The following is a 14,484-nucleotide window of genomic DNA, read 5'->3' as shown; positions in this document are numbered from 1 at the left end:
GGTCGACTTTGAGTTATTATGTGATTCTCATGTCTATGAAATTACTAGATTGGACACCCCTGTTTACAGCCAGCACTTAGGGAGTCACCTGGAGTTCCCAGGTCTTCCTTCGTCTCTGCAAATTAAAAATAATCAGGCAGAAATAAGATTGCTACTATAAAAGAATAGTTGTATACTGTAAATATTTGAAGCCAGCATGTGTTTTTTCTGATGTTTCTCTGAACATTTTCTTTTCTCAGTTAAACATTGAAGTAAAAAAGGAGAAAAAATATTTACTGTTTTCTATTCTTTTTTAATGAAAATTGCACAGATGTGTTGGAAAAACCTCTAGTGATTTTGAACACATGACTCTTGAGGAATCTGTATAGTGAATTGTTTCTGTATTTTAAATTCTAGAACGGAAACATGCTATGAGATTAAAGACTGAGAAGTGCCATGTGAACGTTAAACTTTTTGAGCACTGAAGAAATTACCATGTAGAGAATAAATGAGTCTTTAAGCAGTCTCTAACGAAGTAACAGCTTACAGTTAAGGTTTATTCAACTTCAGTTTTATTCAGCTGTTTGTGTTTGGTTCTTATCTGAGCAGAGAGAATGCAAGTACCATAGGAGTAGAAATAGAATAGAGACTAAAGTTCCAAAGGTGCTTATGATCTCTTTAGGAAGATAAAACACACATTCTTTTTTATTTTAAATTATAATATATATAATACAGAATACAGCCATCATCATTTGTCTTACTGTGACAAGGTTGCGTGGAAGAAAGAAATGACCATTCAGAAAGGCTTCCCCTTTAAATATTTACTTAGATATTGGAGAAAATTTGGGTGACTTATTTAACTATGCACTTCAGTTTTTTCATCAGTAAATTGGCATACGTTAGGGTTGTGATGATTAAAATAATGCATGTGAAGCATGTAAGCAGAGTGCCTGGCACAACAGCAAGTACTTAGTAAAGGATAGCTACTCATAATAGTAACATCATCTGGTTTAATCATAGTACTTATGAATTACATAGTATTTTTTCATTCTACAAATGAAGAACTTAACACTTAAAGAGGGTGATTTGCCTAAGATTGCCCAGCTAAATAAGAGGTGGAACTAGTACTGAATCTAGGGACTCTAACTCCAGAGACCAGTCTTGCAACGACGATACTGTTATACTGCCTATCATTCATTCATTTATTTCACAGAAATTAATTAAACATATTTACATGCTAGGTACTGTTTGTCATTAATAACATTATTTATATTGAATACAGAGGAAAATATACAAAATGTGATGAAGATCAGCATGTAATGACATTATATTCATTTTTATTTTGACAAAGCCTAATCCAAATATTTAAGCATATTTATAAATAACATCTACTTAATAAATACTGGAATCAATGAATATTGCTTCTCCCAGGATCATGAACCAGATAACACCAAATAAATAATGTGTTTATAAAATAAAACCTTGGATTTTTACAGTACATTATTCATACATTTAGATAGGACTTAAATGAGGAAATTTCTTATTCACTTTTTTCTTTTACTCATTTTTAAAGCTACCAACAAGACATTACCCATAGATGGACCCTTGTATTCTAACTACTAAAAAGTAGAAAAGTCATAAACCATTTGCTTCTTTATCCTATAGTTGTGACGTATTTTGTTTTGAATAGAAGCATCCATGGTTGAGTTTAAACAAAAAATGGTCTGTTGGTTTCATATGCAGTGGGATCCTTTCAATATGCTTGACTTTTGCCTCTGTTAACTCTCTGCCATCTCAACTTTCACTATAAGTAGAACCGTAAAGTGAGTTTTATGTTTGCTTGTTTGTTTGTTTATTTTTAAAAGCCAAAGAGATTTTCTTGGTGCCTATTATCAACCAAACTATGACCTGTTAATCATGTAGTTTAGGGTCCCTAATAGAGTTACATGAACACTTTTCTGTTTGGTGTTGTTTTCCATTCAGAAATCAACCAGAGGGTTGTATATGTGGTGACTCAGATTTTGTAAAGAGATCATATAGTGTCTTCTTGAATGTTTTATCTAAAAAAAGAAATATAATGGGGTCTGTGCTACTTCTGGCTGATGCAAGACAGGTGAGGATGTTTTTTATCTCAATTAAATAATTCAATTGCTGACAGTCCGCTCCTTCGTGTAGAACAAAAAAAATGGGTTTAAAAATGCCGTATGGAAGGAAGCAAACTATTAGTAGAATCTGGATGACCAAAAGGTGCCTTTTCACAGAGCTATAAGTCAAATCTTTCTCTGTAATGGATGTACAGGTCCTTATTTTTCTCAGATGGTTGACAAAAGAGTAATATGATGTTAGTACGACTAAAAATGAAAATCCAATAAATGTGGTTCCAATGAGGCCTGCAGTCTGAGAGATCGTGGCTCCTAGTTCCATCTGCTGATTGTAGCACAGGGTCTCTTCTCCTTCTGTGGCCTCCACAACTGAGTAGTATATGATAATTGGAATAATTATGCCTAGAACAACTACCCATATGTAAACACATAGTTTTCTAGCAAAGTTGGGCTGGCGAAATTTTTTCAGTAACTGGCCATAAAATATTTTCTCATAGCATGAAGTGGTCTCTTGCGTGGAATCCTTTTTCATTAAGGTAGCATAGCGGCTTATGGCAATCCAACTTAAAATTAAGAGGCTGACAAACATACTTACATGCATGGATAGAGTTCCCAAAAAATTGACCACCCTGCATCGCACAGATTGATATTCCCATTGAAAACCTTTCAGGAAATAGATACCCATGAAAGGCATGGCACTGCACACAAGCAAGTTTGCAGTCACAAGATGTGCTAGGTAGATGTGCGTTGATGTTTTCTTAGCTATTTTTGTTAAAAATACCCACTGAGAGAGAGAATTTCCAAAGAGGCCAATGATACAAAGGAAGATATAAATGATCGGTAAAGCCATGGAAGAGATCATGGATGGTTGAATACATGTTGAGTTGTTACTCATTTATATCAGATTTCCTTGAATTTTGCCACAGGAACTAGAACAGAATTGCAGATATTTAGTATTAAAATTATAGATTGTATTTCAGCTAAATAGTTTTTTTATAAAGCATTGGATAAAATAGTAACAAATATATTGGATGAAAAGGGAAAGTATAGATGCCTTCTCACCTTTTCTAATCACGATTGTCCAATTGAAATAAAAGAAAGTTGATTATTGTGGATGGTGCCTTTGTCTAAAAAACAAAATTTGATAGAAATAGTTAAATGCCTGAGATTTATTATTTTATACTAGAGAAATTTATAATTCTTATATTAGATTTTAAGGCAATTTGTAAATGACAATTGATTTTTAGCCTAGAAAGGTAATTTAAAAAATTTTAAGGCACATACTAGCCAAAGGAAAGTGTTGCAAAAGTATTTTGTGGCCATGTTAATAGAAGACCGATTTTTAATTACCACATTAATTGTACATAAATACTTTTCAAAATGGTGTCTTTTCATGGCTAAAGAACTTCTCTATAATCTAATACTATTAGAAAAGTCATTTTTCATATTTCAGAAGTAAACTTAATTCTACATAAACAGTCAGGCAAGATCCTGAATTGAACAGAAGGAAAGTGTAGTGACCAAGGATAGACACCAGAATCCCAGGGTCCTTACCAAATGGCATCAGTAATTTCTTGTTTCAAATATTTAATGCTAATCTATCATACTTCAATAAAAATCTAGTTTAAGATTCTGTGTCAAAACTATAGTTGCTACTGCTTGTTGGTTAGAGCACCCTCATGTGTCTTTGTGTGTAATTTAGTATCTTGGTTTTTCAGAGAAGTTTTTTTTTAGAAGATATTTTAATCAGTATAAATGCAGGTGTGATTTTGCTTTTTTAATGTCTTATTTTTAAATATTTCTTGCTTCAAAAGGTATACATACAAACTCCTTTTCATTCTTATTTTTCTCATGCCTTTACTTCTTTCAGGTGGAAGTAAGAAAACTTTTTGGATTCTGGTCAAATAAAAATCATGAGCTCTATTCAGAATGTGCTTCATTTCTCTGTATTTTTCACCATACCTTTCTAAGTACCACATTCTCCACTCTTTTATAATCTAGAATAGGGATTCTCGATCTTTTTCTTCTCATTCTCTCTTTTGATAAACACAAAACTTTTTACTACCCACCGCCTTCTGAGATTCTTGTATGCCCCCAGCCCCTCAGGAATATTTTACTCTCTACCCCTCTTCAGAATCATGATTATATTTTCTGCATCTTAGATTATAGAAATAGGGATTTTTCCCAAAATATACCATTATAATTTTGAAATAACTTTTTAAACCAATCTTCACCCAAAGGCTTGAAAGCTTGAGTATCTCTAGGTTCAAGTACTGAGACCCTTAATGTCTACCAGTGTCTTTATCACTTTATTTTGTTGCTTTGCAATTTTTATTTAGAAAACGGTCGATATGCTTCAGAGTGAGTTTGTATCTGAATCCAGTACAGCCTGGCAAATTGGAATTGATTTAAAAATCAGTCAGATTAAAAAAAAAAAAGGTTCTGAAGAACCTAGGGGCAGGACAGGAATAAAGATGCAGACGTAGAGAATGGACTTGAGGACACGGGGAGGGGGAAGGGTAAGCTGGGACGAAGTGAGAGAGTGGCGTGGACATATATACACTACCAAATGTAAAATAGATAGCTAGTGGGAAGCAGCCGCATAGCACAGGGAGATCAGCTCGGTGCTTTGTGATCACCTAGAGGGGTGGGATGGGGAGGGTGGGAGGGAGGGAGACGCAAGAGGGAGGGGATATGGGGATATATGTATACATATAGCTGATTCACTTTGTTATACAGCAGAAACTAACACAACATTGTAAAGCAATTATACTCCTATAAAGATGTTCAAAAAAAAAAGATTGAGGCTGAAATGAAATATTTACAGATAAACACCACCTGAGGGAGTTTATCAACAAGAGACTATCACTAAAGGAACTTTAAAGGATGTAGTTTAGGAAGAAAGAAAATGCTCCCCAAAGGATGGTCTGCAATGCAAAAAGGAATGATGAGCAAATAAAATCGTAAACATTTATGTAAATCCAAACAAAAATGGTCACGTATTTTAAGAGTAATTTCAAATTTGTGGATTTAAAACAGGATAGAACGAAAGTGCTGGACAAGAATAATATGCAAGTCAAGACTGGGATCTAACTTGATGTTCCAATGTCTTTGTACTCTTTGGGAGTGGGAATAACATACTGTTTCACTTTAGTATATGTCAAGTTAAATACGCATGACAAAATTTCAAGGTAACCACCTAAAAAATAGGAATAGAGTGCTGAAATTCTAATTTACTGGGGGGTGGGGAGATGGAACAAAAATGAAAAAAATCAATTAAAATATGGAATAAATATTTTTAAAAAGCAAGATTATAGAAATCATCAAAATAAATATTAATGGACTAACCTTGCCCATGAAAAGAGCAATCAGGGACGCAGTGAGAGAGTGGCATGGACATATATACACTACCAAATGTAAAATAGATAGATAGTGGGAAGCAGCCGCATAGCACAGGGAGATCAGCTCGGTGCTTTGTGTCCACCTAGTTGGGGGGATAGGGAGGGTGGGAGGGAGATGCAAGAGGGAGGAGGTATGGGGATATATGTGTACATATAGCTGATTCACTTTGTTATACAGCAGAAACTAACACAGCAATGTAAAGCAATTATACTCCAGTAAAGATGTTTAAAAAAAAATCAGTCAGAGAGTGAAATTAGCCAGTTTATTTCTTAAGAAAAAATTATCTGATCAAAGTAAATTTTTATATTACATAAGGAACGGAGCTTCCTTTTATGATGATGTTAAAGAAAAACACTAGCCCCTGCCTTGTGTAGATAATGCATTATGTACTAAAATCTATAAAGGTGGTGCTTCTGTATTAATGGATAGTATTCCTTTTTTTTTTTTTAAACGAGACCACCACATAGAGCATCTGTTATCTCATATTATTCATTACCATTGCCTTGCTTTTCTACTAGCAAATGCTTCAGAACAGAAGAGGGGTAAAAAGACTTTCACAGAGGCTAGCTTTATCAGACAGATGACATCGAAACTCTATAGGAACCTTCACTATAACAAACGACAACTAGTTGACCATCTTTAGCTTCCCAAACATCAAATTTGTATCTACTGTGTACCTCTCCTTTAAAAGTAAAGTTTGATTATAAAACTGCTAGATAATTATTTTCTAAAATTTAGAAAATACTCTAAAGCTTAAGAAATCAAATAACAATCATGTTATATATACAGAATTGCTCTCTAGAAAATGTGTACAAGTCTGCATTCCCCTCAGCAGAATGTCTTGTCTTGAATCACTCCTGTAACACATTGTGCCTCTGCTAATTTGACAAATGAAAGAAGTCTACAATTCTAACTTCAGTTACTAACAATTATCTATATAATTAACATGCTGACCTTTCTTAATGATCAGTTTTCAAAACTTAAACATTTTAGTCCTGTTAGAGTTTTTATAGAGTTAACTTTTAAGTTAAAAGTGATCAGTCTTACCTTTATGAGTAGTTTATGCCAACCAAGGCTCTGTTGTTCAGGGTGATGATGCTAAATTTCAGATTTTAATTTCTCTGATCATCACTCTTCCATTATCTTTCAGTTTTAGTCAGCGTGAATAGATTCTTGCATGACACGAACTGCAGTGGGAAGAAAAGGAAATTAAACAGAGTATTGAAGAAATTCAATAGTTACGGTGAATGTAGCAACTACCTTCTCAAAAAAAAAAAACCAAACTCATTTCTCTATCTCTATAGTGGGAGGAAATTAGTGGACAGTATATATACTGTGCTTCCTTTTGATTATTTCATGAACCGGTTACACCTCATTTAACTTCATTAGCATGCTTGGCAGAAGTTAAGTTCAAAGGTTTAATCCCCACGACTAGTTAGTTTTGTACAATACAGTGGTAGAGGGAACCACTCCATAGTAACCCAATAAAATATTGGTACAAACTTGTCTGTAAAATCGTTTGTGGATGGCTTATTTGCAATTCAGCTTTATCACGAATAAAGGGAAACTAAATGCAAAGTTTTCTTACTTGTAGCAGGTTACTGGAATCAAATATAGAGCTGGGGGATAAAGAAGTGAGGCCCAGAGCAGTACATTCAGGGGTTTGGGTCTCATCTTGGTTAACTAATGAACTAACTTATTCTACTTCAAACTGTCCTGTGCTGCCTCCATTCAGCTTCAAAGTAGTACATTGTTTGGAGCATTTCATAATGAATTTGGGGAGTCCTGGAAAGTGCCAGAATCCGAAGACCAAATATGCCTCAAATAAAATCAATAGTTATATTACAATATAAAGAATTGTGAAACCAATTTTATGTATAGTATTGTTTAATCAGTCTATGAACTATTAACTAAATGAAAGCTAAGTGTGTACAGCTGAGGAGCCAGACCTGCATCACACATTACCCTTCCTTGGGTAGTTAAACCAGTGGGAGTCTGAGAATGGGAACAGAAACCTAACTTCATCAAGCTCGAGCACTTTAGTTATCAGTAAATCTTCATTTAAAATTAATAAACATACTTTGCCAGTTCTCATAACCCCTGATGCTTATCTTATTTCTTGTTGATTGCATAAATCCTTCCTAATGTTTGCTAATACTTCTCTGTAAAACAAAAGTGAGGACTACCTGAGTGTCTGGATTTTGTTCTGCTGTTATTCATCTTTGCATTTGCAGTGCTTGCCATCATTTAATTAAGAACAGTGACTCATCCAGGGGTACATGGCCATTGATTGCAGAGTAATTTGACCTCTGGAATTCCTATCATTTTTACTTCAACAATTTTTCATGTTCCAGGAAGGAATTATTTAGAACAAAAAAACACTTCAAAATAATATAGAGAAGAAAGAATGGAAAAGGAATCCTGTTTATAAGTGATTGAAAGATAATTTTAGTATTACCTGTTTGAGGCTTAAGTACCTTCGGTCCAAGAAAAAAGAATGTCCTTACTCTCCACAACTTATCTTCTATTGTCCCCAAAGTCAGTAGATGACACCATCACTTCTTCAGTTATTCAAGCCAAAAACCTAGGAATCATCCTTGATTCCTCTCTTTCCTTCACATCTCACAGCCAATCAATTGCTGCTACTGCAGTTTCTACCACCACCACACCAGTATTAGCCACATTTAATGAAAGCCTATTATGTGCCAGGCATCCTGTTATGTGCTTTATATGCGTGTCTTATTCAATCTTCACAATACCCTGTTAAATAAATACTATGAAATAAATATCTTCATTTTAAAGGTGAGGAAAAGTGAACCTCAGAAATGTTGCATAAGTTGCCCAAGGTCATGCAGCCATCTGTCCTCACAGAGCAAGTGATTAAAAAGAACAAGGCCATAGTTGCAATGCCTGTTTTTGATCTAGCCTCTAAAGTCAACACTGTCACTTCTGCAGTATTCTGTTGGTCACCCAAAGCCAGCAGTGATTCAGTGTGGGAGGGATAAATATCAGGAGGTGATGGTCATTGGGAGCCATCTTGGAAGCTGGCTACCACAGATGTCAATCAACCATTGAACCAAAGAAGAGTCAGAAGTACTGCTCAAAACGATGGTCAGATGACTGATAATTTATCGGGCAAGAATGCCTGGATAGGTGTAATTTTCACCATTTCTTCCTCTATTTTGATTTTTTTTTTTTAGTGCTCTGTAGTTTTCTTAAACAGTGCAATTCACAAATATTTATTGGAGTTCCTACTGTGTTTCTAGTGGCATGTGGAGGTCACAGAAGTATATCAACCACAAGCTAATTTAGGGTCTCTGGAAATTCAAGAGCGGTTCCAGAAGCAAGCCAAGATTCAGATTAATATGTGATGTGTGGTACAGACTTTAAGTGCTCTATGAATTAGAAAGGGAGAAAACTAAATCAGAGTGGTTCTTACAGTCCAAAGGAACCGAAAGGAAAGAGAAGAGAATGCATGGTGAGCAACAATCCTCTGCCAGTACCAGGCAGAACATTTTACATGTAAGAGCCCTAGTGATGGGTGGTGGTAGCCTCGTTTTACACATGAGGAAAATTGAGTCTCAAAGATGTTAAATAGCATGCCCAAGGTGACACAACTAGTAAATTAACTTCAAGGCACATGTTTGGTTTTTTTTCAACCTCACCCTCTACCTTAGCAGAAATTACTGGTTTTTCTCTAGAGTCAATAAGGGTACCTTATGGTAAGTAAACTGGAATCAAGTTTTGAATACTTTTAATTTCATTCAGACAGGGTTTCTAGACTCTAAGTAGCAGAATTGACTGGAAGAACTCAAGCCCAATTTTTTTCTTTCTTTGAAAACTTTGGACTTCAGTAAGCTTATTTTTATCCCATCGATGTCAGTATAAATTCTTTATGATTTAAGTGATTTTGAGTTCCCTAATTGAAATATAAGGAAATTTTTATTTATATTTTCCTAACATACTGGGAAGTATTATTGCAATTGGTAAAAGGTGTAAATGTCAGAGGATACAAGATTAACAGAAATACAACTTGTCAGGCAGAAATTTCAAGAATTGCAAGTTCTGTGTAAAAGTGGCCCCTTGGACTTTTCTCATTTAGGTCACCTACAGTTTTCTTTGGTTCTCATTCATCTTTCCCATGCTTCCTCTCTTCACAGTTCTGCTTCTGTTTCAAGTCTAAATGCTCTTGCCTAACCATTCTAATTACTTCCTATATCATTGCCAAATACTGGCTTCCTAAGTGTTCTGCTCTGACCCTTATGATTTACTCCTTGAGGTGTTAGAGTAGTTCCCCAGAGGGTAAGTCCTGCCTTGTACGAAGTTTCCTGCTTTTTAGATGTTTGAGGTTCAAAGGGCGGGCATGCTATAATTTACTTTGACAATCCATGGTGAGCTGTATTCAGCAGGGGTGCATGAGAGCTTTCCTGACAGATTACTGGGGTTAGGATAGGGTCCCTTTTCAACTTGCCTCGGAGCCAGAACCCAGAAGACACAGGACAGCTCAGTCATACCTGAACCATTGTGCTTCAACTAGACAGTTATTTTGGGCTACCCAAGCTAGTGTCTTCTAAAATGGCGACAGTTGGCCTTTTAAGCACTCTATTTGACCCATCAGAAGTTCAGAGCGTTGGGAGGCTGGTGTGCAGGAAGAGAAGACATGCCTTATGTAGTCCACATTAGAACTTCACATTCAAAAGATAATTATTTCTTCAACGGGGAGTTGGGGTTGGGGTGCAGTGGAAGCCTTTATCCAGTTCATTGCACACCCGAGCCAGTAGTTACCTTTAGGAGGAGTGAAGCAGAGACCTGTTACTCAAAGCTGTGGTTTGTTCAAGGTTCTCTGAGTCCCCCCTGCTCTCTTCAGGATGTGGTGTCTGGCCACAGCCCTGTCTTTGTCTCCAGTTGCACTGTGCTCAGGCCCTTGCTGTCTACCACGAGCAGCTATAATCATGGCTGTCCCACCCTTAATCAGGGTGTGGAGATCCTCTACTTGCTGCTACGAGCTGGTTTCTCAGCAAACCATGGGAGTATTTTCCTCAAGAACTATTAAAAAACAGCAGAAATTACAGTCCAAAGTTTGTAAATTTATAATAGCACAGAAAAGTGATTAGCTTTGTAAGAAAGGTCTAATGACTAAATGGACCTGCCAGAGTTTCACTATACTTCACCTTTGGCTTTTGTCTTTCCATATCGGCTTGAATGCACTGGATAGACATTTTCTTCTAGAAATGCACACCATAGAAACATGGTGACAGTCATTAGAATTGGAATGACCTCAGAAGTGGCAGTTGGAAAACAGATGGGAAATTAGCAGGTTTAGGGAAAGGGAAATTTTAGCATTGGATTAGATAGATGAGGCAAAGATATTTTTGAGGACAGTCAAATTTTGAATTTCAACGTCTTTGAGTCAGTCAAGTTTGGTTCATATCATGCTTCAGAACCTACCTTTTGTTTTCAGGTTCTTTGAAAAGCCAAAAGTAGATTAAAATTTCTGAAAATGAAGCATTTGATTTTAGAATTCTAAAAATAATTTAAGCCATTGTATTGCCACAGGTACAAAACACATACATACACGTTGGATTATGACTTGCAATGAGATTTAGGGAGTTAAAAAGACATCATATATCAGTGCCCAGAAACCTCACCACTGCCCCTTTCTTCTCAAGACCATTTCCTGGACATTTTATTACCAATCACTTCTTTGGAATTTCTAGATAAAATTGTCTTGAGGTTAAATCTCCTGCTCCATGTCACTGTCTTTATTCAAGGGGAAAAAAAAGAGATGTCAAAGGAAGATGAGGAAGAGTTGGGTATCTGAGGTCTTACATCCTGTACCTGTTAGTATCTATATTTATTTTCTCTTATTAAGAACCCCAAGTATTGAAGTAACAAGCTTTCCTGAGAACCACTTTTAGAAAATGTATAATAATAATAAATGACAACCACTGAAGTGCTTTTATATATATTCACTTAATTGTTAAGATATTTAATTAAGATATCTCTCAGATGGATACTATTATTACTATCATTTTCTAGATCAGAAGATTTAGGTCCATGGAGGATAAATAACTTGTTGATGGTAATGTAACTGGTGTATTGTAGGGCCTATATTTGAACCCAGGTAGTGTGACTTCAGATCCCATATTCTTAGCTACTACCAGAATCTGGATTATTGTTTTAGATAAAGGTGACCAAGTGTCCCTGGTGACCAAAAATGTATCAGTTTTCAATCTGGAAATTTATTAATTACTTATCAGTTACAGAGGGGAAAAGTACTAGTACAGTGGAGAGTTGGCAGCAATCTGATGGTCATATTTTGAGACTCTCTGAATATATTTTTTCCGCTTTCACCCAGTGGATTTTAGCATTCATTGATGGTCCTTGCCTGAATCATTGCTTATATTGGTGCTTGCGTCTTTATAATGTTTTGACAGAGATATATTAGACTTGAAGTAGTCATTTTAAGGTGTCACTCTAAACAAGTGTTGGTGTCTTATTAGATATTTCTCAAATTGTACTATATGTGGTATAGTTTCTAATATTACCATGTGGTCTCTTCTTCCTCCTCCATCAAAAAGCCAGCCTAAAATCTATTGTTTTAATAAACCTACAAATAAAATATTGAAGCCAGGAAATATAAGTTCTCTGGAGTTCCATATCGCCAGAAGTATCTGGTAGAGAAAATTGGAAAGAAGAAACCACAGTTACATTTTAACACAGAAAAAGTCTGTAGAGAATCATTTCTTTGGCAACGCTTTGACCAGCAGAGGGCAATCTATTACCAGCCCTAGTTAAACCTCTTTTGCTGTTAAAGGCTGAAGCATAAGCTGCCCGCCTTGCACTATTTTCCAGCTAGAAACTTAGAACAATTTAAAAGTTTAGTTTTTTTGGGCTTCCCTGGTGGCGCAGTGGTTGAGAATCTGCCTGCCAATGCAGGGGACACGGGTTCGAGCCCTGGTCTGGGAAGATCCCACATGCCGTGGAGCAACTCGGCCCGTGAGCCACAATTGCTGAGCCTGTGCTCGGCAACGAGAGGCCGTGATGGTGAGAGGCCCGCGCACCGCGATGAAGAGTGGCCCCCGCTTGCCACAACTAGAGAAGGCCCTCGCACAGAAATGAAGACCCAACACAGCCATACATACATACATACATACATACATACATACATAAAAAGAATGTAAGCAGACAAGAATAGCATTAAAAAAAAAAAAGTTTAGTTTTTTTAAGCTCTAACAAAATGATTCTTTATCTTAGTAGCTGAAAAACACTTTAAACGTGATAGAATAAAAATAATTGTATGGACAATGGATTTCTGTCCTTAAGCTGAAAACCCATTGACACTCATCTGCCTTTAATAGGCTATGTCCTTTGGAGATTTCGTTTTGTTTTGTACTAGTGATTATCACAAGGGTCACCTTTGTAAAATCATTCAGAACTACAATTATCCTAGTGGTAAAAAGAAAGTCTGACCTTTTAGTATGCGAAAGTTTTTCTCATATCTTTAGTTTTTCTTAACTTTTTTTTTAATCATAGCAATTTATGGACATAGTTTTTAATAGTCAAATAATACTATAAAAGGCTTGTAATGAAAACGACATGTCATGTCTATCAACAAGTGTAATTTAAAGTGTATTTTACCTAATGAAAGCATAGGAGAAATCACCTTTACCCTCCACTGTAGTCACTTCTTCCTGTCAACTTAAACTACACAGATCCCCTCCTGTTAAGATACCACCTAACCAGTTGCCTCATCATGCAGCATATGCTTGTTATCTCTGACAACTCATGGTTCGTTACTAAATCTTCAATAACCCTGCCACTCTCCACTCTGCAGTGGTTTGGAAAATAAATATCTCTCCCTCTCTCTTTCACACCCAGATACACACACAGACACACACACAGCTTTTAAGCAAAACAGAGGCATTGTCTTTTTTGTTAATGAAATTACTTACTATATTTGTTGTCACCTTTTTAGAAATTAATGGTACACATATTTTTAATTTAATTTTATATGCATCATTTACCTATTGCTGCATGCCAAACCACCGCCAGACTTGGTGGCTTATGACAACAACCATTTGTTCGTTCTCAATCCTGCAATTTGTTCTGGGCTCAGCCAGGCAGTTCTACTGTCAGTCTCTCCTGGAGTCATTCATGCAGCTTCTTAGTTATCTGGCAGCTCAGCTGAGGCTGGATGGTCCATGATGGTCTCTCTCATGTCTGGAGCCTCAGCTGAGATGGTTGTGCGGGCTGAGTATCTCCATGTGATATTTCATCCTGGGTTTATTTACACCGTGATGGTCTTGGGGTTCCAGGAGCACAAAACTGGAAGCTGCAAGGCCTCTTAAGGCCTTGCTTAGATGCCATACAATGTCCACCATGTTTTATTGGTCAAAGCTAGTCACGATACCTGCTCAGATTCAAGAGGTGGGCAAAGACTCCACTTCTGGATGGGAAGAGCTGCAGAGAATTTATTTTTTTTTAATTTATTCATTTAATTTATTTATTTTTGGCTGCATTGGGTCTTCTTTGCTGCGCGTGGGCTTTCTCTAGTTGCAGCTAGCGGGGGCTATTCTTCGTTGCAGTGCACGGGCTTCCCGTTGCGGTGGCGTCTCGTTGCTCTCTTGTTGGCGGAGCACGGTCTCTAGGCGCACGGGCTCTAGAGTGCAGGCTCAGTAGTTGTGGCGCACGGGCTTAGTTGCTCCGTGGCATGTGGGATCTTCCCGGACCACGGCTCGAACCCGTGTCCACTGCATTGGCAGGTGGATTCTTAACCACTGAGCCATCAGGGAAGTCCCACTGCAGAGAATTTTAATCTACCACATTTTCTTTACGGTGCTTGCAACAGCAGTGTTCTAACTAGATTTTTATATTTTTTTCCTCAAAGTACAGTACATTGGTTCTTCCTTTGGGATTAATATAGTATGTGTACCTCAGAGTCCATTGCTTCTTGGATAACATCCAAAAAGAAAAGTTAAGTTTACTTTGCAAAGGGATA

At 36.6% G+C, this 14,484-nt stretch overlaps 2 protein-coding genes across 10 annotated transcripts in view; one reads left to right on the top strand and one right to left on the bottom strand.

The window, feature by feature from the left end:
- CASK (calcium/calmodulin dependent serine protein kinase) overlaps positions 1-14,484 on the top strand; it is a 392,163-nt gene that overhangs the window by 217,222 nt on the left and 160,457 nt on the right. The gene's annotated exons all lie outside the window — the stretch shown is intronic.
- On the bottom strand, positions 1,966-2,976 carry GPR82 (G protein-coupled receptor 82). Its single transcript, XM_059911937.1, has one exon. It carries the CDS (start codon positions 2,974-2,976, stop codon positions 1,966-1,968), a length of 1,011 nt encoding a protein of 336 aa, XP_059767920.1.

Source organism: Balaenoptera ricei, chromosome X (assembly GCF_028023285.1).
Source record: "Balaenoptera ricei isolate mBalRic1 chromosome X, mBalRic1.hap2, whole genome shotgun sequence".
NCBI classification, from domain to species: Eukaryota; Metazoa; Chordata; class Mammalia; order Artiodactyla; family Balaenopteridae; genus Balaenoptera; species Balaenoptera ricei.
The sequence above is the reverse complement of the archived record's forward strand: the minus strand, read 5'-3'. Positions and strand labels throughout refer to the sequence as shown.